The sequence below is a fragment of the Melanostigma gelatinosum genome (genome assembly GCF_949748355.1).
Source record: "Melanostigma gelatinosum genome assembly, chromosome: 21".
Taxonomy (NCBI): domain Eukaryota; kingdom Metazoa; phylum Chordata; class Actinopteri; order Perciformes; family Zoarcidae; genus Melanostigma; species Melanostigma gelatinosum.
Window position 1 is genome coordinate 17,670,381 of NC_136654.1, and position 20,817 is coordinate 17,691,197.

The 20,817-nt window shown below is 44.9% G+C and overlaps 1 protein-coding gene across 3 annotated transcripts in view; it reads left to right on the forward strand.

Moving 5' to 3' along the window:
* The window catches only part of adam12a (ADAM metallopeptidase domain 12a), a 65,469-nt gene that overhangs the window by 37,222 nt on the left and 7,430 nt on the right, over positions 1 to 20,817 (forward strand). The window contains exons 7-20 of one of the 3 annotated variants that reach the window (XM_079292833.1): positions 3,641 to 3,706; positions 4,149 to 4,220; positions 4,835 to 5,004; positions 5,623 to 5,707; positions 7,613 to 7,761; positions 14,274 to 14,451; positions 16,177 to 16,266; positions 16,409 to 16,604; positions 16,681 to 16,789; positions 17,795 to 17,993; positions 18,906 to 18,983; positions 20,070 to 20,178; positions 20,304 to 20,439; positions 20,661 to 20,775. In XM_079292833.1, coding sequence (XP_079148959.1) covers positions 3,641 to 3,706; positions 4,149 to 4,220; positions 4,835 to 5,004; positions 5,623 to 5,707; positions 7,613 to 7,761; positions 14,274 to 14,451; positions 16,177 to 16,266; positions 16,409 to 16,604; positions 16,681 to 16,789; positions 17,795 to 17,993; positions 18,906 to 18,983; positions 20,070 to 20,178; positions 20,304 to 20,439; positions 20,661 to 20,775 — 1,752 coding nt within the window. Of the gene's footprint in view, positions 1 to 3,640; positions 3,707 to 4,148; positions 4,221 to 4,834; positions 5,005 to 5,622; positions 5,708 to 7,612; positions 7,762 to 14,273; positions 14,452 to 16,176; positions 16,267 to 16,408; positions 16,605 to 16,680; positions 16,790 to 17,794; positions 17,994 to 18,905; positions 18,984 to 20,069; positions 20,179 to 20,303; positions 20,440 to 20,660; positions 20,776 to 20,817 lie in introns of those variants that run through there. The other 2 variants (XM_079292835.1, XM_079292834.1) reach the window with 2 other exon arrangements.

A 20,817-nucleotide genomic window follows, 5' to 3' on the forward strand; every position in this document is an offset into this window, starting at 1 on the left:
CATTATTGCAATATATTGCAATATGGTAAATGGTTACCCTCGTATCATGATAGGTATATCGCCAGATTTTTGCAAATGCACGCAGCAGCTTTTAATCCACAGGCTGTGCTTGCTGAAGTGTTCTTTGTGTTGACGTTGCATACTATTCCATTGTGATGAAGTTATGCTGACTTCCTGTGGATTGTCTACGTAGTAAACCGGGTGTACTCCATTTGTTATTTCAATCCTGTGAGCTCTGGTGTCTTTTCAACCGTTAGATCGCCTGGAGAAATGCTTTCAACCTCCCTTTTCTCCTTGCTCATCACATTCGTGCTGAAGAATGTCTTTTCAGTCACCACTTCTTTTTTTGTCTCGCAATTAAAGCTAATGGGGCCCTTTTGATTCTGCTTTTCTTTGTGTTTGCCACTCAAATGTTTGCTGTTTTAATCACACTGTGCTCTGAAAAGGACGTGAAGCAGAAAAGCTCGCATCAACCAGCTTCAGTGCAAAAAAACGTCTTTCATTTTGTAGCTTGTATTTGGATTCCGGCTGCACAAAAATACATTTCTCACCCTTAACCTTCTTTAAAAAGCTAGTTCGCAATGTCGATGTTGGTAAGTGGCCTGTTGTATATTTTAGAAGCTACTTGTTGAATTATTCACTCATTTCTTCCATCTGTTCTAACAGTGACCATTAGTGATGCGCTTGTGCGGAGAGCCGAGCTTGATAAACGCCTTTGGAAAGTGCATTGGCTGTTAAGTGACACCATTTGCTCCGAAAAGCGACATCAGACTGCAGGCGTGTACATCACGCCTTCAGCAGGACCCGTCCATCAAGAATTAAACATATTGCGTTTTTAGAAACCCCACCCTATCCCCCACCCTGCACTCAGTTCCTTTCTGCCCCACTGAGCTGAGGGATAACTCATAAGGGCCGTGGTCACAGGGAGTCTCTATCTTCAGAGGGAATAGGGCTTTTAAAGATGACGTGGGCCGATAAGTGGAGAACACAGACTCCAGTGATCTCTATCTGACTGGTGAAGGATGGCAGGAGTGTCCCAACACGGCTGATTGGTCAGGTCAACACAAAGAGACACACAGACAGGTCGTGTAAAAGATGAAACAGATGTCCAAGGACCCAAGGAGGCTAAAGCACACATTCCATAATTGTGATGCAGCATAAATGTGAGGGACTTTCCATTTCCTTTAAACTAATTTTTATTGCAGCAATTGTTTAATCATTTCATTAAGGGTATATTGAGTTTGAGTGTGTTCTGGGGACGCAGGCCAAACATATGGCTGTGCTGGCTAAAACATAATGCCTTTTCACAGTGTTCCTTTTTAGTTATTCATGCAGTCATGGGGTTTTTCTGATGTTTTTACTGCAGTTTTTTTTCTCATTCCTGCTGATGATTATAGCACTGGCTTCAATGGCAAGCTTTGTCTTCAGCGTTAAGAGTGAAGAAATCCTGAAACAGCAGAAGTTCCCAACAGACAGAAATAGGTGTGGTCTAATTCTTATTCATAAGACGCACGCGCGGCAATCCTAGAGGTGATTAAAAACATGAAAACTGATAAAATGGCGGAGGGATACTTTCAAAACAAAAGTGTGACTTGTAACCAGAGGAGCGAGAGGTCTCGTTCGTAGCGCAGAGAAGATCCACAAAAAAAGTGGGAATATATTTCAGAGATGACGCTGCGTGTAGGCAGAGTGCCTCTGGATGATGAGAGGGAGATCGTAGAGAAGGGGAGAGAGATATGATGGCTGGCTGACAGGAACTGCACGACAACAACAGGAGTTCCTGCGAATATCAAACCTGAAGACATGTGATGGCATTTTGTGAGTGTCTTGTCTTTCATGGATGAAATTGATATCGGGGCAGGAAAGGTCATTGCTGAAGTGGACTTCAATACATATGGATTGAACGGACTAAGCTGTGGACGGTGATAATAATGGAATCACATAGCTCCATTATACGGTGTCCATCTTCATCACCTGAGCCAGCTCCATTTGCTTCATAAAGGCAATGAGGCAATGTGCTTGAAAGTTCCAGTGAGCTGGTCTTTGTTCTTAAATTCTCTCTCTGAACTCTTTCTTCACCTTAATCCTCCGCTATTGAAGCAGAAGTGGTGTGTGAAACAGGAACTGAGGGAAGAAGAGGGAGAATGTTTTTGCCATTTGTGTGACGTTGAGGATTTTAAACGTTTTGGGGGTTGTTGGAAATATTTCACGATATATTAATAGTCTCTTCCTCTTCCTCTTCTTTTCTACACATTGACTGAATTGGATGCAGAAACCTATGTTTTACATTTCCCAGTGGCAGTTTCAGTTTTATAGTGACAATGAAAGCATGTGTTGCATCTTGTAACCTCTAACTCACCGGATCGGAGTCACAACAGGGATGCTCGTCTTTGCTGAGTTGATTGACCATCGTGCTCATGTGCGTGTCTACCTTCCAGTGGCCTCCCAGAGACTTGGTAATCACCATAGGCAGCATTGAGAGCACACTTGCCCATCCTGGCTTATCTGTGGAGGAGGCAGATAAGAGCAGAGAGGATCCAGGCTGCCAGGCCAGCACAGATAAAGAGGCTCAGGTTGAAAGTGGGCCAGCAGGATGGTATAGGATCTGTGTGTGTGTGAGTGTGTGTGTGTGTGTGTGCAGGTGAGACAGACCATCTGCTTCATGGTCAGAGGTTGTGTTTCTCTTGTTTTGGAAGAGCCTCAAAACAATGCCATCGCCTCTCTTTTTTTCTCTATGTGTTGCATGGCAATGCAATTGTCAGTTGGTTGAGACATTCATTCATTCTTCCAGCGCCATCATCAGGTCAAAATCTTAATTTGTCCAGTATTTGGTTTATGACCACATGCCCGAAGAAGCACATTACATTTTCATCGTCCTCAGTTATTTGAATTTAGTGCTAATTTTCAAATGTGAGCGTGCAAACACTCTTAAATATGGTGGTGCATACTATACTTGCACTGTCAGCATGTTTGCATTGCCAATGCTAACATGTTAGCATTTGAGTACATCCTCACTGATCCACTAGCATGGCTGTCATTTGTATTCTTGAGTGTTGAGTTTGCTTCTTTTTGGACATATGCTCACTTGCCCGTACGCACACTTTGTGTGCTGGTATAGAGTCACTGTGCAGACGTCACATAAATCAACATTGAGCCGATCGCATGCTCTTTGAACGTTGGAGAGAAAGCAGAGGGTAGTGTTTCATACTGTGCACTGCCAACAGTGCGGGAAGCATTGTCCAAAAACACGGTGATTTATTCGTTAATATCCTGGTCCCTGTAAGAGTGTTAATGCAGGTACGTGTGACCTTAGCAGCTCTCAGCGGGTCAGACTTGAAGTGTCGCCGATTGCTTTGTGCTGATGCTGCTTCTGCCGCCTTTTGTGTCGAGTGTAGTTCAGGTTAAAAGCCGTATTGAGTGGCAACCTACTCAATTTAGGCTGCCCTTTCCAGAAAGCTGCGGTTAAGTGTGTCCTCCGAACGTCCTTCTTCTTCCACTCTCTCAACTCTCTCTCCTCCTCCTCCTTCTCATTCCTCTTCATCTCTTGGTTCATCACTTTGTCATTACCGCCCTCTATTTCCGCTCACATTTGCTGGCCCCTTATTGCTTTATTCCCTGTCACCCACCCCCCCCTTTGCAGCATAAACGCCACGTCCAGACTACGACGAAGTATGTGGAGCTGATCATTGTGGCTGACAACAGAGAGGTAAGCAGAGGTCCCCACCGAGTCGACCTGGTCACCCTCCGCTCCCGGTCCCACAGGAAAGGGGCTCAGGGGTCACATGCTTAGCTGCCCCTCAATCCCCTCGGGACACAGATAAGATGGCTCCGCCTCTTATGTGCACTCTGAATTATCTCAAAACGCAGACTTAAGATCTTAAAGAGGGCAAAGAGAAGCGAGTGTTTCTTGCTGACATGAGACACATGTATGGATAGACGCTGGATATAAGACGAGGTGGTAAAGGTTATCGCTGCAGCAGAAGCGCCGGTGGAATTAACCGCGACACCCAGTGAGAACTATTTCTGGAGCTGAACGCAGTGTTGATTTGTCGCAAATAATGCCTTTGATGAAAATAAACATTCCAGAGGGCTGTTCACCTCTCTTTCTCCTCGCTTTATTCCTTCCGCCTGCTTTGTGTGTTGCTCAGTTTCAGAAGCAAGGCAAGGACATGGAGAAGGTCAAGCAGCGACTGGCTGAGATCGCCAATTACGTGGACAAGGTAACGATCAGGTCGACAGAGGGGATGCGGTGTGGGCGTGTGATTCACTCGAGGTCACATCAAGCCCTGCTGAGAATGAACCCACTTGCGAGCGGAGGCTGATTGGATTATGAATGGATGATCAATTCCATAACTCGACTGGGAAATGTTTTGAAGAGCCGCTGTGATAAAACGGGCCGTGGGCGGCTGTTTAATAAAACAGAAGCTGCAAAACATCATTTATTCATATGTTTATTAATGTGTAAGGATATGTTGAGTGCCCATCATCATTTATAGGCGAGTATTTGAATATTATTTCTGTTTTAAAAGGACCAGTGTGTAGGATTCTGGGGGATTTAATGGAATATAACATTCATTACTATGTTTTCATTTGTGTATAATCACTTGAAGCTATTGTTGTGTTTTCATTAGCCTAGAATGAGCCGTGTTTCTACAGAAGCCCAGAACGGACAAACCAAACACTGGCTCACCCTCAGATGCCACTAGATCTTCCACACTGCTCCTTTAAATAGGCAATGTACATCCAAGAGAGAAACCGAACATGTTAGAGAGAAAGTTAGTTATAAGCCCTTAACCTAAAAACACGTCTCTCTCTCTCTCCACTCCACTCTCAGTTCTACCGGGCTCTGAATATCCGTGTTGCCTTGGTGGGCCTGGAGGTGTGGAGTGATGTGGACAAGTGCCCCATCACCCAGGACCCCTTCACCACCTTGCATGAGTTCCTAGACTGGAGGAAGGTCAAGCTGCTGCCCCAGAAGCCTCACGACAACGCCCAGCTCATCAGGTAGCTCTGCTTTTGAAGCACACACATGTAATGGTTGTGTTCCATTCGCCATGTCGCGCTTTGAAAGTCATGCTTTTATTCCAAAATTGTTTTGGAGTGGTTTTTATATGATGTTTTGCAGTATTAGTAGTATTTAGTGTTGTACAGTTGTTGTCATATCACATAAGGTGCAGGTCTAGTTCGCCAATCGGCCAACCAAAGAAATGTTTTCAGCCCATGTTACATAGTCCTTAGCCCGGAAATGCTAACACTAGCATCCACTACATATTTGCAATACCACCCTTTGTAGATAACTCATTGCTCTACAGCGCCACTAGTGGTCAAACACTCTCCCGGGTACCTTTACATTGACAGTTAAAGTGCTGATGATGTGAAAGTCTGACTCGCTGGATTTAGTGGGTATAAGTTTGCCCTTGGCTGTGTGTCTCATGCAGCATTCTCCTCGCCTTCCGCTATTGGGACTGGTTTAAAAAAAATACAAGCCAAAGTGTTCGTTCCTCTCTACTAACATGATAATGTCTACAGCCAGACCTTTCCTTGGCGCTGACGCAGCGCTGTGGAGATTGGTCCTGCTATGCGAGACAAATGATGTGATGACCTCTGTTTCCTCCCCCTTAGTGGGGTCTATTTCCAGGGCACCACCATTGGTATGGCACCCATCATGAGTATGTGCACAGCAGAGCAGTCGGGAGGAATCGTCATGGTACGTAAACCACAGAAAGAAAGTACGCATGCTCCATCCTAAAGGAGTACAAAAGGCATGTTTTGGGGTGTCTCTGACTTCCAGAAAGGAGACTGGACTTATTTGATCACTTCCCTCCTCCTGCCCCTCGTTCTTTGCCTGACTCTCCCCCTCCCTCCTGTCTGACATAATACTCTCATATTTCTCCCCCGAGTCTCTTGTGTAAGAGTTGAGCTAAGGATTCCAGAGTTGATATGAAGTTGTATTGACTTCAGGGCACACACATCATTGGGGGGGTTTTCTTTCCAGGAAGGCCAAGCTGGTGTGCATAGTACCCTCTACTTAGTGCTGATAAATCAGAGTGGGTATCGATTACACGAGTGGAAACTATTGCTTCCTAATGAAGTGCAACAAACGAGTGAATTCAAGGGTACAGTATATCCCCGTCCGAATGAAAAAACGAAGGGGCATGGCGTAAATGATTGTCCCGCACAGAACTCTACTATGTGCTGAAGTCATGTCGTATTAGGGCAAGTCATGCTGTTATTTTATACCCTATGTCCCTGATGGGCTGTTTCTCTTGTAGCCTGGCTGGCTGGTGGTATAAGATTTACAGCTATAGTCCCCAGATGGTTCTTCACTCTTGTCCTCCCAGATGGTAAAATCGGGACTTGGTCCATTGCGATAGAGCTCTACATATGTACATACATCAGGTCAGAGACATAAAGGATTGGCCTCCGACCCGCAGACTCTTCTGCTGGGCAAATCGCGACCCTGTTGTCTCAGTTGTCTCCCTTCCTTTACAACATGCCTTTGAACTCATTAGCCAACTTCCCCTATGGGTCTCATTGTTATGTTTCTAGGTAGTAAAATCTACATCCATCCACAAACCATCTGGTTTATCTATTTACCAGCCCCGGAATGCGACATTAATTTCATCGGTGTGGCGAAACAGAACACAGACAGTGGCAGGTAGCGAGCCTCATCAGTCAGCGAAGGTTTTCGTCGTTGTTCCAGGAAACAGGAAACAGAGGGTTTGCTTTGCCTTAACCCAGGCTGCGCAGCGGCGAGTGCAGACGGCTGATGACCGTTACGCTCAAAAGCCCCCAGCAGAGCACTTCATCAGTCTGAGCCGGACTTGCACAGCGCTACTGAATAATGCACGGTGACGGAAGACTCCAGCGGCATGGTGATAGCTGCTGCCGCTACATTATTTATCTCAGCCTCGTCGTTGTGTTCATGTTTTACACACCTTGCAGGAAATAGCGGCGCCTCTGCCAACAAAGCTCTTCCTCTCTCTGCCACCGTAGCTTCATCTTCGCCGTGCATACTCGAGCACTGGCTGTTTTTTTTATTTCTGTTATCTCTGCTGGCTGTGTGGTTTTCAAGCTGTCCTCAGTTTTTCAACCTCTTTGTCGGTTTTGCTCTGAGGAGGGTCCACGTCTTTGTTTGTGTGAATGAGGCAGCACACCTGGATGTGTCAACGTTTGCCGAGCGAGCTGAAGGTGACAGCCAGCAGTCTGCTGTTTCATTTCTCATTTGAGTGCCACAACGTCGAGCGGACAAAACGCTCTGATAAGCACAGATCTAACAGCATTTGTTGAATCTTGGCAATATGCAATTACACTCACTTGTTTTGAGTAATCTTTCCCCAGTCGGTCCTGTTGGGAACAATTTGGCTCGCGGAAAATGTTTTATTATTTGTTATTTTCCTCAGAGTGTAATCAGAAACGTCTGTTTTTAATTAGCCGCAACGAAACTGAACACGTTTTATTATAAGACGTTGCTTGTAGCTTCATGTCTCGCTTGGATTATACTTAACAAGTCTGATTCATAAAGAAAAGAGGGTTTGAGATGAAATGTTGGTCAGAGGCAATGTCACGTTCAGTTCCTGCATGATTCATGTTGGTTTGTTTTTCTTTGTAGGACCATTCGGACAACCCCCTTGGCGCTGCAGTCACTCTGGCCCACGAGCTCGGACACAACTTTGGAATGAACCATGACACCCCAGAGAGGGGGTGTGGCTGCAGGGTGACCGTGGACCGTGGAGGCTGCATCATGACTCCCTCCACGGGGTGAGTCACTGCTTCTATCCTGACAATTAGGGTTCAATAGATCTTCAAGATAGCTGACTCTGCACTGCAATATATATTGTTGGGGGAGTTTAATTTCAGCTAGTCGGCCCTCCATCAGCCTTAGGACATTATGCTATCATTCACCGCTGCAGTGCACTCCAGCGAGGCTGCTTTTGGTTCGACTTTTCAAATGACGTCCTACTCTAAAACCATCTGAAATGCATCATCATGATGTCAAGCCTTCATTCATTTCGCATTAATTCGGTAATTTATTAAATACAGCGAGTGTCGCTCTAAAGAGCCCAGATTGTGACCATATGTAAATATTATTCCATGGGCTCTCCATTTTTGATTTGTTGTCTGTAGAGCAGGAAGCAAATAATGCCGTTGAACCGCTGGGCCGTTGGGTTTATGGCAGATTCAGCAGCTGTGCTAAAGTCCTGAAGCAATAGGACTCATTCTGAATGGGACGCCAGTTGTTCAGTGGCAGTGCATGGCCACGAAAGTACAGTTTTACTTATCCTGACACAACCTCAAATAGCCTAAAAAAACACTGCATGAATGTCTGTGTGTATCTAACAAGAAATCAAGATAGAGGTCTCGTTGTTGTACAGTTGTCACTATAGATTGTAACGTCTAACATCTCGCAATAGACCGAGCAGCTGGATAGGGATGTTTTTGGTGGAAACATTGGGTATCAGTTCCAGCTCAAGGTCTAGTGGTCTGTGGGAGCCTCAGTTTGGGGTTTATGCTGGAAACATCCCTTTGTATTTGGTTTGGATCAGACCCATGAAAAACAGAGTAGCACTATTCTTGATTATAGACTCATAAAGCAACACAGCAGCAAGATGTAGATTTATATTTAACCGTGATTGAGGGGATCCCCGGTCAAGGACTTTATCCTAAAATTGGCAACAAGAAAAACAGATCAAAAACTGCAAGTAATACTTGTTTCCATCTTTCTCTGCTGGCTCTCTCCCTTTCTTCCTTATTCACAGCCAGTTAGAATTGTTCTATTCTTTGACACACATGCAACTTTAATGTCGGAAAATCTCTCTGCAAGTCCTAATGAATAGTTAAATACCTCTGAAAACTGTCTATCATACAGTTTCTTATGTAAGGAAACTCACCTCTCCCTTAGAATATCTCAATCTGAAGTCATACGTAGCAGTGACGAACTTCTCCAAATGTGGAAGAATCTAGTTTGAACCAAATATAGAATCGTAAGAAATATATAAGACGTGAATATTTACTTTTTTTGTTCTGCTATCCACATCGGCGATGCTTTTTTTTTTTTTCATTCCATCTGACAAAAGAAGGAAATGATCTTGGTTTCACAATAATCCCCTGTAACCCTCCTTATTGCTCCATGTTGCTACTCTGCAGTTTAATCCGGGATTACGGAAGCAATACATTTGAATAAGGATGTTAAAGAACTCTGTATTGCCTCATTCTGCTTCCTCAGTTAATTCTAGGTCAGCACCATATACCCTCCGCTTGAGGCGGTACTACATCTCCCATGAGTCCAGCTCAAGCCCCTCGTAGTTCCGTGCTTTAAAGTGCCGTGTGGCCACACACATGGAATCTGCTGCAATCACTTGAATGTTGTCCGTCCAGCTACAGTTATTTGTTGATGGCGTTGACTGTCGTGTTTTTCCTCGGCAGGCGACCAGCTTCTTTCAAAGCAACATTGTGATCACGCTGAATGCGTCTTCACAATGAGTTGGTACAAAAGCCCCGCTGATTACCAGCCCCTGCATTCAATGACTGAAAGTACGAGCGAAACTTGACAACACTCATTCAGCATGGAGTCGCTAAAGTTTTGTTTTTGCTGTTTTGATCGAGCGTTCAGTTTAATCAAATAGAGTGCAGGAATGTCTTCATTGTTGCTGATATTCAACGATTGATACTCATCAAGCTCTGCTGGCCTTGCTGCTGGAGATAATGGGATCCAGTTCATCGTGATTATACTGGGGGGTTAGGGGTAGGTGGTGGTGTGGGGGGGGGGGGGCAGTACAACTACAAGCTGTCCCAGTGGCAGCTGCACATCCACACAGAGCACTGCTTGTTTCCTGCTCACATTGGTCACGGTCAGTTGTCGCGTCCTCCTCCCCGACCATCCCACTATCCCCCCCCCCCCTCCATTAGCTTTAAATGAGAACAGGCTGGTGTCTCCATCCTTTGAGATTATAACACACAGGAACAAAAACACACCAACTGAGCTTCTGCTGGGCATTCTATGGACAGAGGGACATAATGTGCACAAACATATACATTTTTGCATCATTATCAGATTAAAATAGGAACTCAACAGGGTTCTGTGCTTCATCCGCCTCTCTTGGTGAGTCTCTTGCGTAGTTCTTTCATCAACCAAGTGTGGCTTCTTACCACCATTGCCAGGAGACGAGATTGGTGACTGTTTTGAGGTATTCATGGTAAATGAAGTCTGGGCGGAGACACATTCACATGAATGTTCTTGCTGTCAGCGTGCTAATTACATTCTGACTGCTGAAGCACAATTTGGCAAAAATGTATTTTCACCAAAGGTTTTGTGAAAAAAACATCCAAACTGTTTCATGGAGCTGGTTTCCAGATGTAAGCAAACTATTTATTTGTCTGGTTGAACTATTTCCTCAATTTCGACAACAAGTCGTGAAAATGTTGCAGCATTTACGCAGCATGGTTTGATTATTTGCTTTGCAATCAAAATGTGTTGAACTATAAAGTGCCATGATAATTGTGTTCCTATGAAAATAAACGTTTAGTCACTTGCCATCTAAGTCAGTCACACAAACTGAGATGTTGATGGACAGAAAGACTGCAAGATGCATTATTAAGACGGGGTTCATTCACACGCGGGTCGAGCCCTGAGTAAGATGATGACTGCTGGGAGCGAGATTGATATATTTCCCTCGTCATAAAAGAATCAGGAATCACAGAAAGTGAGTCAAAGTCCACGGGACGCCGTGGAAATGTGACCCGTGCCCCACTGACAAACAGGAACTCTCTAGTATGCCTTGTTTAATTGGGTCCACAGGGAAATCAATGTGAAAATGCTCTTCAGTATCTACAACGTAGAGCAGACTGCCAGGCACCAAAGGCCACAACAGATCATATCACCTCATGTCATCACCCAGAGCTTAGGCTCTGCATGCTCACGGGAAGCCATAAAATGAATAATAAAAGTGTAGTGACTGTGGTTTTGAACAACTTAAGCAAGTATGAAATATTTGTCATAGTTACAGTTGTCACAGTCGGGTTTGAATTAACGTGCGTGCCGGAAGATCGAGGTCTTCCTAAATGTAATGAAACTGTGACAGCAGAATGCAGATATAGGGGCACAATCAGTATTTGCAGATTTTGCATTTTTCACTAAAAAAATTGCTCTCAAGGACGGCGGGGAATGTTTTGGCAGATGTGCCATTGGAAAGGCCAGCAGATCTGATGCATAGCCTCATCAGTGTTTCATGGCTGAATAGATGTGAGATAAGCTGGCTGTGGAGGGCGTGCTGGATGGGTTTACCCTGCGTTCTGTGTGATCTGGACCACAAGGGACAGACCGGAGGGGAGAGACCTGCCCAGCTAAATGTGGGTTAAAGTGCTCTGTCTAATAATGTGCTACTTTGCCTTAAGAGTTTTCTAATCGCCCGTGAAAAAGGTTTGGATTTATGATCATAGTCTGCAGCGAAATGATATACAAGCCCGACCTTCGTGCGTTGGTCAAGCAACATTTAAAGGTACTGTTTGTGGCATTTATGGGGATCTTTTGGCAGGAATGGAAAATAATATCAATAAGGATGTTTTCTGTTGTGTATACTCACCTGTAAATAAGAATCATGGTGTTTTTGCTCAACACTGAAAACTGTTAATTAACTCCATAATTGTACTTGAGAGTCATCAAACAATGCAGGACGTTTTGAATGCCACAAATGTTGCTGCTGTTCCGCATCTCTGGCCAAATCATTTTTAATACATTTTTTTTTTTTAAGAAATATTTCGATTTGACAAGTTAAGCCAGACAAACAGCAGGTCAATGCAAAGTCGAGACAAGAGAAAAGAAACAGGTTGTGAATGTCAGATTCCCTTTGGTCCTTTTTGTATGTCTTCACTGATGACTTATTCTCTTACTCTCCACAAATATTTGGGTTACGTGTCTCAGTTCATCTACCCCCTTGTCAAAGCAGAGGAATGAGAAAATGTCTGAAAGCCTTCATCACTGGAGCGTTATCACAGTGTGTGGCAGATCATAGAGGCCTGTAATAGATCTGGGAATGATTCCTTATCACCAGACCTCCCACAGATCCATTAAAGCTTTGTCTGGCCATTGCTGCACCGCAGTTACGGTAATTGCTTTGTACACTCTTATCAACTGCAGTACCTCTGAAGCTTAAGACACAAACTGTAGGTTCGAGATGAACAAAAGAACACAGAGAACAGAGACGAATTGATATCCGTAATGGAACTGGAGCGGGACCAGATGGACAACAAATGCAGCAGTATGAGACAGAACAAAGAGCAGTCAGAGAGACCAGGCAGAGGTGAGCACGACTCATCCTTTGTGAAGCCAGAACAGGATGAGAACAAGCCCGGCCTTTTCTTTTGAGGCGGTGGTCCAGACACCCATGGGATGAGTGGCTGTCTAGAGTGCCTTTAGCTCGCCATGAGCCCCAGATGTGCCCACTGTGGCACTGTAATTCATCGGTACCCCTGCCTCTTTTTTTTTTTACAGCCATTACTCTTCCTCCCAGCCCCACACCATTGCGGGGTAGACCAATTATTTCGGTGTTGGCTCTCATAAAGAACAGCTGGATCGTGAGCCGCTCACGTATCTCAGGGACGTTAGTGTTTGTCATGGATTGCATTGGCTGGTAACCGAAGAACAGGCCTGAGTTCATGGATATTGAATGAATGCAGCAGAACGGGGGGTGCAACTTGAGCAAGCAAATTTGGCTGGGGCTTTGGGGGCAAAGAGGAAATCAACAACAGCAGTTGCTAAGGAAGTGGTCTGAATGTTGAACAGCAGCCTTGACAGCTGTTCATCATAGCAAGATTCCCCGAGGGGCTCAGCGGGGAGGAAGGGGAAAAGAGGGCGCAAGTAATGGCTGTTTTTACAGCTTTCCTTATTGCTCTTTCCTTTTGCCATTTCATGTCATTACAAATCCACTCTGATCTTTTGCTTTTCATCCAGAGAAGTGCAGAGATCCGCTGCGAGGTACCCCACTTTCTCCTAGCACAACCTCTGGATAGTATTGACGTTAGAGAGCAGCGAGTTGTGTGTTTGGGGAGGGGGTCAGCAGCAGGAGCTGATGTAAGCCGCCTCCACACATGATAGAAATCAAAGGCCAGCAGAGAATGAGGTCATGTCAAAACATTCACAGAGTGTCAGGACATACTTTGGAGGCGCTTTAGATGAGAAACCCAATCAGAGAAAAACAGTTTGAAAGACCTTTCAACATTGAGCTTCATAGAAATGCCTCCTTGTCTGAGACGAAGAGCTCCAGAGTGTAAATGGCTATTTTACAGCTTCTGGATCATTCCCTTTGCTGTCATTGTCTACAAACACATCATACACTGAATATGTGGCATGTGCTTGGTTCACTCTGTAGGCAGTTTGCTTATCTGAACTTTCCTTGCTGCTCAGACATTTAAACGCCTCTGAAACGCATTTTATATTTTTTTAAAGTACGAAGGTTTACGGGCAAACATGCGGTTTGACTGCGGCTACGTCTCCTGACTTCCAGCTGTTGAGTGTGTTTCCTGTCGAAAGAAACATTTTGGCATCTAAGTTTGCCGTGGATCTCCCACATATTGCCTCTTACGTGCACTCGTCTGTGTGCACAAAGACACACACAGATAGAAGTGAGCATATTACATACAGATCCACCCATTCTGACCTTGTTGGTCTGACTTTAATGGTGTAGCTGGAGGTAGTAAAAACCTTTTTTTTATCAAGAAACACAGGACAAGATACACTCTGCACATATTAATGTACACTTCACACACACACACAGTTATCTACGGCACTATATTATCAGAGAAATAAAGCCACATGAGGCTTTTGGCAGACAGAGCTCTGGACTGTGAGCTTTCCCCACAGAGAGGACCACCCTCTCCGTCCGCTCCAAAAACCATATTAAAAACACACCCATCCCCGTTTCTCCCAAATTTATTGGTCTTGCGAAGTCTTGCGAAGGAAGCACTTTTTGGTTTGAGTTTTTATGATCCCACATCTCATAAACCATGCTTTATCAGATCTGCCTCTCTCCGTGGAGGGAGCCGTCACCGGCGCCCTGTGCTGTTTGCATGCTAATGGAGCTTCGGAGAGGTTGCCGAGCTCCGGCGGCTAATTGATTTTGTGATTAGCAGCAATTAGCGCTGATTACATCAGACTGACGAAGACCCTTGTGGGGGATCTCAATCGTCTTCCTCCTCTCCCTCCCTCTCTCTCTCTCTCTCTCTCTCTCTCTCTCTCGCTCTCTCTCTCTCTCTCTGTTTGTGTCACTCCCTCCCAGGTATCCATTCCCCACAGTGTTCAGCAGCTGCAGCAAGAAGGACCTCACGGCCAGTTTCGAAAAAGGCGTCGGGATGTGTCTGTTCAACATGCCTGAGGTCAAGGTGCTCTACGGTGGGCAGAAATGTGGCAACGGCTACGTGGAGGAGGGAGAGGAGTGTGACTGTGGAGAGCTTGAGGTAAGAGTGGCATGTAGACCTCTGATTAGACCTGGTTTTATGCCCCTTCTGTCGAAATCGAAATCTCTTTCCTACCTGCCGCCCATGAATCATTCTTAATTAGGTTTCCCACTTTTGAACAAAACGAATGAAGCAGATGCACCAGTGGGGGTTTCTGTAGCTTTCCTGACAGAAGCGTGGCACAAACCAACATTCCCCAAAGTAAAAACAAATATCGACGCACAGCTCTCGTCATTCAAACACAGTCTTCGGAAAATGAGCTGAGAGGTACGAGTGTGAATTTATTCATCCTCTGCACTGAAGAAGTGTTTGGGAAGAGGCTTGTCTGATCGCGGTACAATTCAGTGAGAGGAAACATCGCTGGCAGCTCACCCTGTCAGCCGGTGAATTATTGAAATGACTCTGCATTGGCATGCACATACGTAATGGTGGCACACGTTGCTAGCTGCTGCGACTGTGGGATGATAAAACAGTTCATCATGATGCAGCTGGCAATCTGCAGAGGCAGACTGACAATAACGGAATTGTGGAATATGAAGGAGACGTCGATAATGATTTGCAACAATATTTTAAATGATATCATAGCCTATACGTGAGAGAATGCCTCGTTGTCTCTCGCGATATGTTTACACCTTTATGCCCAGCGAGCCTTTTTGTGAGCTGTTCAGGCTTCAGCCGGGGAGCAGGCATGAAAGTGGCCTTGTGCTTCAAAACAAAGAACTGTCATAAGCCTCGCGGGCCTGAGCCAGCAGCGATAATAAAGCTCTCCGCCGACTTGAGCGACGTCATGCCAAAGCAGGCCAGATCAGAGTTCTGAGACAGCACTCCACCATTAAAAAGCCTCATTAAAAAGCCCGGGTCCTATTCCCCACAATCACAGGCTACTTCTTTTCAGCATGACTCCGCCGCCTCCTTTGGTCCCGGGGACCATGGGAAAGGCCCTTAATGGATCTCAGGCTGAAAAGAGTTCTGGGAGGCCCGTCATGTCAGCTGTGACCCCTGCCAGCGCCGTCCGTCTAATTCCTCCTGACTCTAGCTGCACTCGGCTGAACAGTGTGTTCAGACCGATGCTTAATTAATGGCAAGAGAGGGACCGTCCAGTCAGCCTGCCTCTGTGTGAGATCACACACGCACATCTATTGTGCGTGGCCGCGGTTGAACGCTGGCTTCAATCTGTATCAGGAGGCAGAGAGTTCTCTCTGTGGCAGACCGCTACACCAGTATTGAGAAAAAGGACACTAATTCCAGAAAATAGCTTGAGTGAGCATTTTGTTATAACAGAGCATGTACGGGTTGAATTCCTCGCTGCTGACTGCGGCCTGGGTAACTCCGCAGGGTAGTAACAATATCCTGCTGGTGAAGTTCGGAAGCAGATGTCGAACATTTTGTTTGTTTGTTGGATTTTTTTTATTCTCTTCTATTAATTGTTCTGTTTCCCAGCTTGTGGTTCCAGGGGTCTAAATGAGTTTGTAAGTCCTCTCAGATGGAAACATCGTTTTTCGAGAACGAGAAACTGCTGTTTCCTTTCCTCTGCCAGGTTTCTTAGTTGTTGCTGAATACAGCCCTGCTCGGGCTGCATCCTCTCTGATAACAAAACCTGAGCACGTGCTCTGGAGGTGAAATATGATCCATTTGTGCTGAGTAAATTATTCTTTGCTTTTGGGCCCCCTCGCTTACGTCCCATTTCTGTGCTTGCCTTCTTTTTCCATTATTTTCCATCTGAAGGAATGTATGAATCCCTGCTGCAACGCTTCTACCTGCACTCTGAAGGGGGATGCTGTTTGTGCACACGGACAATGCTGCCAGGACTGTCAGGTATGATGTGTTCTGATCAGCCAGCCATGATATCATTTATTTTTTTCACCATCCTGACACAAAGCCCACCACATATTTGTCGAAGCTTCCCTCTGGGTGTTTGTCCTCATGACTATTGCTTGCTGTCAATATTTGAGTGTAGCTGAAGCCAGCAGGCACTCCGTGCCGTGAATCCAGTAACTCTTGTGATCTGCCTGAGTTCTGCACCGGCACCAGCCCTAACTGCCCCTCCAACGTCTACCTGCACGACGGCCACGCCTGCCACAACGTGGACGGCTACTGTTATAACGGCATCTGCCAGACTCACGAGCAGCAATGCATCACCCTGTGGGGACAAGGTATGTGGAAGGCCACCTCGCCGAATGGTTCTGTGACTGTCGCCAGCTTTTTAATGCGTTTCATTGTGTTTTGCAGGAGCAAAGCCCGCTCCGGGCATCTGCTTTCAAAGGGTCAACTCAGCAGGAGACCCTTATGGTAACTGTGGCAAGGACTCCAAAGGCTCCTTTGCTAAATGTGAAGCACGGTAAGCTCTGCATTACCATAGAATCCAATGAATGCATTTAATCGTATGTCTGTTGTGGAATGGGGCTTATACTGTAAACAGTTGATTACAGTATAATCAGTTGATACAGGAGCGCCTTAGTTGGCAACTAGTGACAGCGGATGCTACATAACTCCATCGTCTCGGGTTTGATTACGGTCTCGGGGCCTTTGTTGTATGTCATACGCCTCTCTCCCCATTTCTACACTGTCCTATGTCAAATAAGCAACGTCAAATAAAGGCAAAAAGGCCCAAAAAATATTTAGTGTTATCAGCTGATTCATCAATTAATTGTTCAAAAAGCAAAAATGCAAATGTATATCATCCTTTTTTTATTTAAAACTCTGTTGTACTCTCACTCCAATTAATACTTAAAGCTGAAGTGATTTTATACATTTATTTATTTAGTTAAATTACCTAAAACCATATAGACACAGCTGGAAAAACTAGAAGAAAAAAGCAGTTATCGATATGATTGTACAAGCTGCTGAAACTGAAAACAGAAACTAATATAAACAATAAAGAAGCAAAAATGCCAAACTGGTTTCCCCTGTTTTATTCAATATAAATTGCATTGTTTGGGTATTTGACTGTTTATCGGATAGAAGAAGTGATTTGAAGATGTTACATCGGTCTCTTGAAACCTGGGATGTGCTGTCCTCGTAATTTTCCTGATATTTTAAAGACGTTTAATAATAATAATAAAAAATATCAGACACGTCAAACGATGTAAATACTCTTTAGTTGCAGCCCTAATTGAAGGTTACAGAGTCACTTGGTGAAATGCGGATCAAATCGTTCAGGTTGTGGAATGAAAACAGCACAAACAAGCTGCCTCTTCTGCACGTTCTCTCTAATTGGACAGCAGGAGTGAGAGAAATGAATAGAAATAGGAAATAATTGCATATAGGCACACATTTGGGAAAACAGTGACATGTTATTCAATTATCACATTTTGATTCTCCCTGTTGTTCGTTCTGTTTACAGAGATGCTAAATGTGGCAAAATCCAGTGTCAAGGAGGAGCTAGCCGCCCAGTAATTGGTACCAACGCTGTTTCCATAGAGACAAACATCCCCATGCAGGAAGGGGGAAGGATTCTGTGCCGAGGCACGCATGTCTACCTGGGCGACGACATGCCCGACCCCGGCCTGGTCCTGACGGGGACCAAGTGTGGAGATGGACTGGTGAGAGCTGAGGCCCGTGATGCTGAAATACAGCCTGTAGAGACACACTAATCAATCCATTGTACCAACTGGTTCATTAGCACTGGTGGAAAGCAGTGGAGCACATTAGCTCACGTACAATATAAAGGTACTTGTACACATTCCGTTATTTACAAAGCACATTTTACTACAGAGAAACTCAATAAATAAATAAAACAAAGAAAGAAAGAGGCATAAAAAAACAAGACAGATTTGATTTCCTTTAAGTGAAGCGTTCGAATACCTTTACCACCACTGATGAATAACAATGGCAGCGATCTCTAAGACTCTCTGAAAGATATACAGAGATGTCGCCCGAATGCTGGGAAAGAAGAGTGGAAGAAGTGATGTGGAGTGACAGGCCATGACTCAGACTTTCTAAGAGCTTCTTCAGGTTGTGTCGTCTTGTCATTTCAGACTCGCTCAGCCTCAGAGACTGAATCGACTTACCGTTATTCAGTCAGTTTGGCATCTTTAAGCGCTCATCAATTCAGACATTGGTCACCTCAATGATACCGTGGCTCCATTTAGTCCAAATGACTTCTCTATGAGCCGCCACCCTGAAAGAGGATCCAGCCTCTGCCCTCATCCGTCAAGGGTTCTGTCATTACTCTCTGTGCCCAGTGCTGCCAAGTTCATCTTCACATTCGGCGGGATATATATTTGGACGTGGTGCCTTTAAGGAGCCCAAAGTCCACATCGCCTTGACGTATTCTTGTAAAAAATCCCACTGTTTACTGAATTATATTTCATGCCATGCTCTTTGTCAGTAGCAAATTTAAAAGAACCCAAAAACTGGATATTTTCTCTTTAAAAGATTAAAGGTTTAGAGTACCACTGAATCTGCTCTTTTGAGCTCATATTGCCAATATTTAATGTCTTTGTCTGCTTCAGATGTGTCTGAATCGTCACTGCCAGAACGTCAGTGTCTTCGGCGTGCATGCATGCTCTGCCAAGTGCAGCAGTCGAGGGGTGAGTACAGCAGCTTTCATCCTATTTCAGAGATGTGAGGACCTAATGTCATCGCTGTCTATCTCAAACCAGTCCCAGTTGATTTCTTAACATCCCGTTCCTCCTTCACACAGAAGCTCATTTTGGCGGTAATATAAAAAAATAAAAAAAACAATGTATACGGTGGGTAGGGAGCCATTACGATGCCTTGCAATTAATCATTCTGGATGCTGAAAGGCTCAATCAATTAGATGTAATGGCTTCATTTATGCTGAGCTATAAATGTCATTCATCATATTCTCAGGCTGTTGAAATCTGACGGCCGGGCTTTATTTGGCCTGACGCTGGGTGCAATGACACGCAGTTTGACTTTGAGCTGAGGGAGCATGGATATCGGCTCTTTCTAAAAAATGCAGCCCATCAAATGTCGATGGGTGATCCTGTTTGAGATGAGATATGTGGCTGTGGGATATCACCCTTAAATTCACTGGTAGGTCCCAAAGGCTCTGACTGTGGCTGGTAACGTTTCATCAAAGCTACAGAGGAAGCCGCTTTTACTCTCTCCTAAAATGAAACCTCTCCAGAAGTTTTTTTACTCACAGAAATAAAAGGATGTTGCTCGTCAAGGAGACAGGACAACTCCCGCATGTGCAGATTAGATCAAGATGTTGCCCTCACCTGCTCTATATTACCAAGCTGGGGAATCCTCTGAGACGGCACCATTCCTCCACTCTGCAGGGCTGGAAGACGAGAGAGAGTGAAAGAGAGAGAGAGATGGAGAGATTAAAAAAAATGTGGAATGAGGCAAAATGTCTGCTCTGGTTTTGAATCTTTGCCATGTGCAGCCTCGTAGTTCTGGCTTGTGGTTGACTCTGCCTTACTCCATGCAGCACATATCGCATCTGCATCATGCGTCTTTGTTGACTCAATTAATAAACGATAGTTTTGTTAATTGATTAGTCATTTAACAATTGAAGCAAAAAGCACTGCTGCATATTTAAATATCAAAGGAGTGTAGGCAAATAGTCAAATGTAGCATAAAAAAGACTGAATATAACTGAATTTCTGCCTCATCTAACAGTTAATTGTCCTTTTAATATGCTGCAGGTGTGCAACAACAACAAGAACTGTCACTGCGAGGCTCACTGGGCCCCTCCCTTCTGCGACAAGGCAGGTCTTGGAGGGAGTGTGGACAGTGGCCCCGTCAGATTAGCAAGTGAGTCAACTATCGCCACACCAGTATAATTAAATGTTGACAGATGCCGTCTGGCTGTCATGTGTAGCGCTGGAAGACTTTTGTCTCTCAGACCACCTGTTATTTCCACACGTGTTTCTGAGCAGACAGTCGGAATCTGACAGTGGGCATCCTGGTGGCCCTCCTCACTGTGCTGGGAGCCGGTCTGATCATCTGCATCAAGAGGAAGGCTCTACTGGGCCTGCTCTTCACCAGTAAGAAGAACCCAATTGAGAAGCTCAGGTGCTTTTTCATCATTCGTAATAATAATTGTAATTTAATCTAGAAGCATTTGTCAAAAAGAAAATATCAGTAATAGATTCTGCTGAGTGGGAACAATTTTTTACAATTGCTGTGTTTAATTATTTTTGATTTCATAATTTGAAATATATTACCATTGTAACAGACGTACGATCAATATAATAAAGTGTATAATTACGGATCATTTCCTCTTTAAATTACAGATCAGTAAGTGCTGCAATCAGCGGACCGCCGGCTCCGAACCAGCCCCCGTCATTGAGCACGACGTCTCCATCGCGACCGGCCCCGCCTCCGCCACACAGCGCCGCCATCTTCAAGGTCTCTCTATAGATCACGTGTCCTTAGCAGGAATAATCCTCA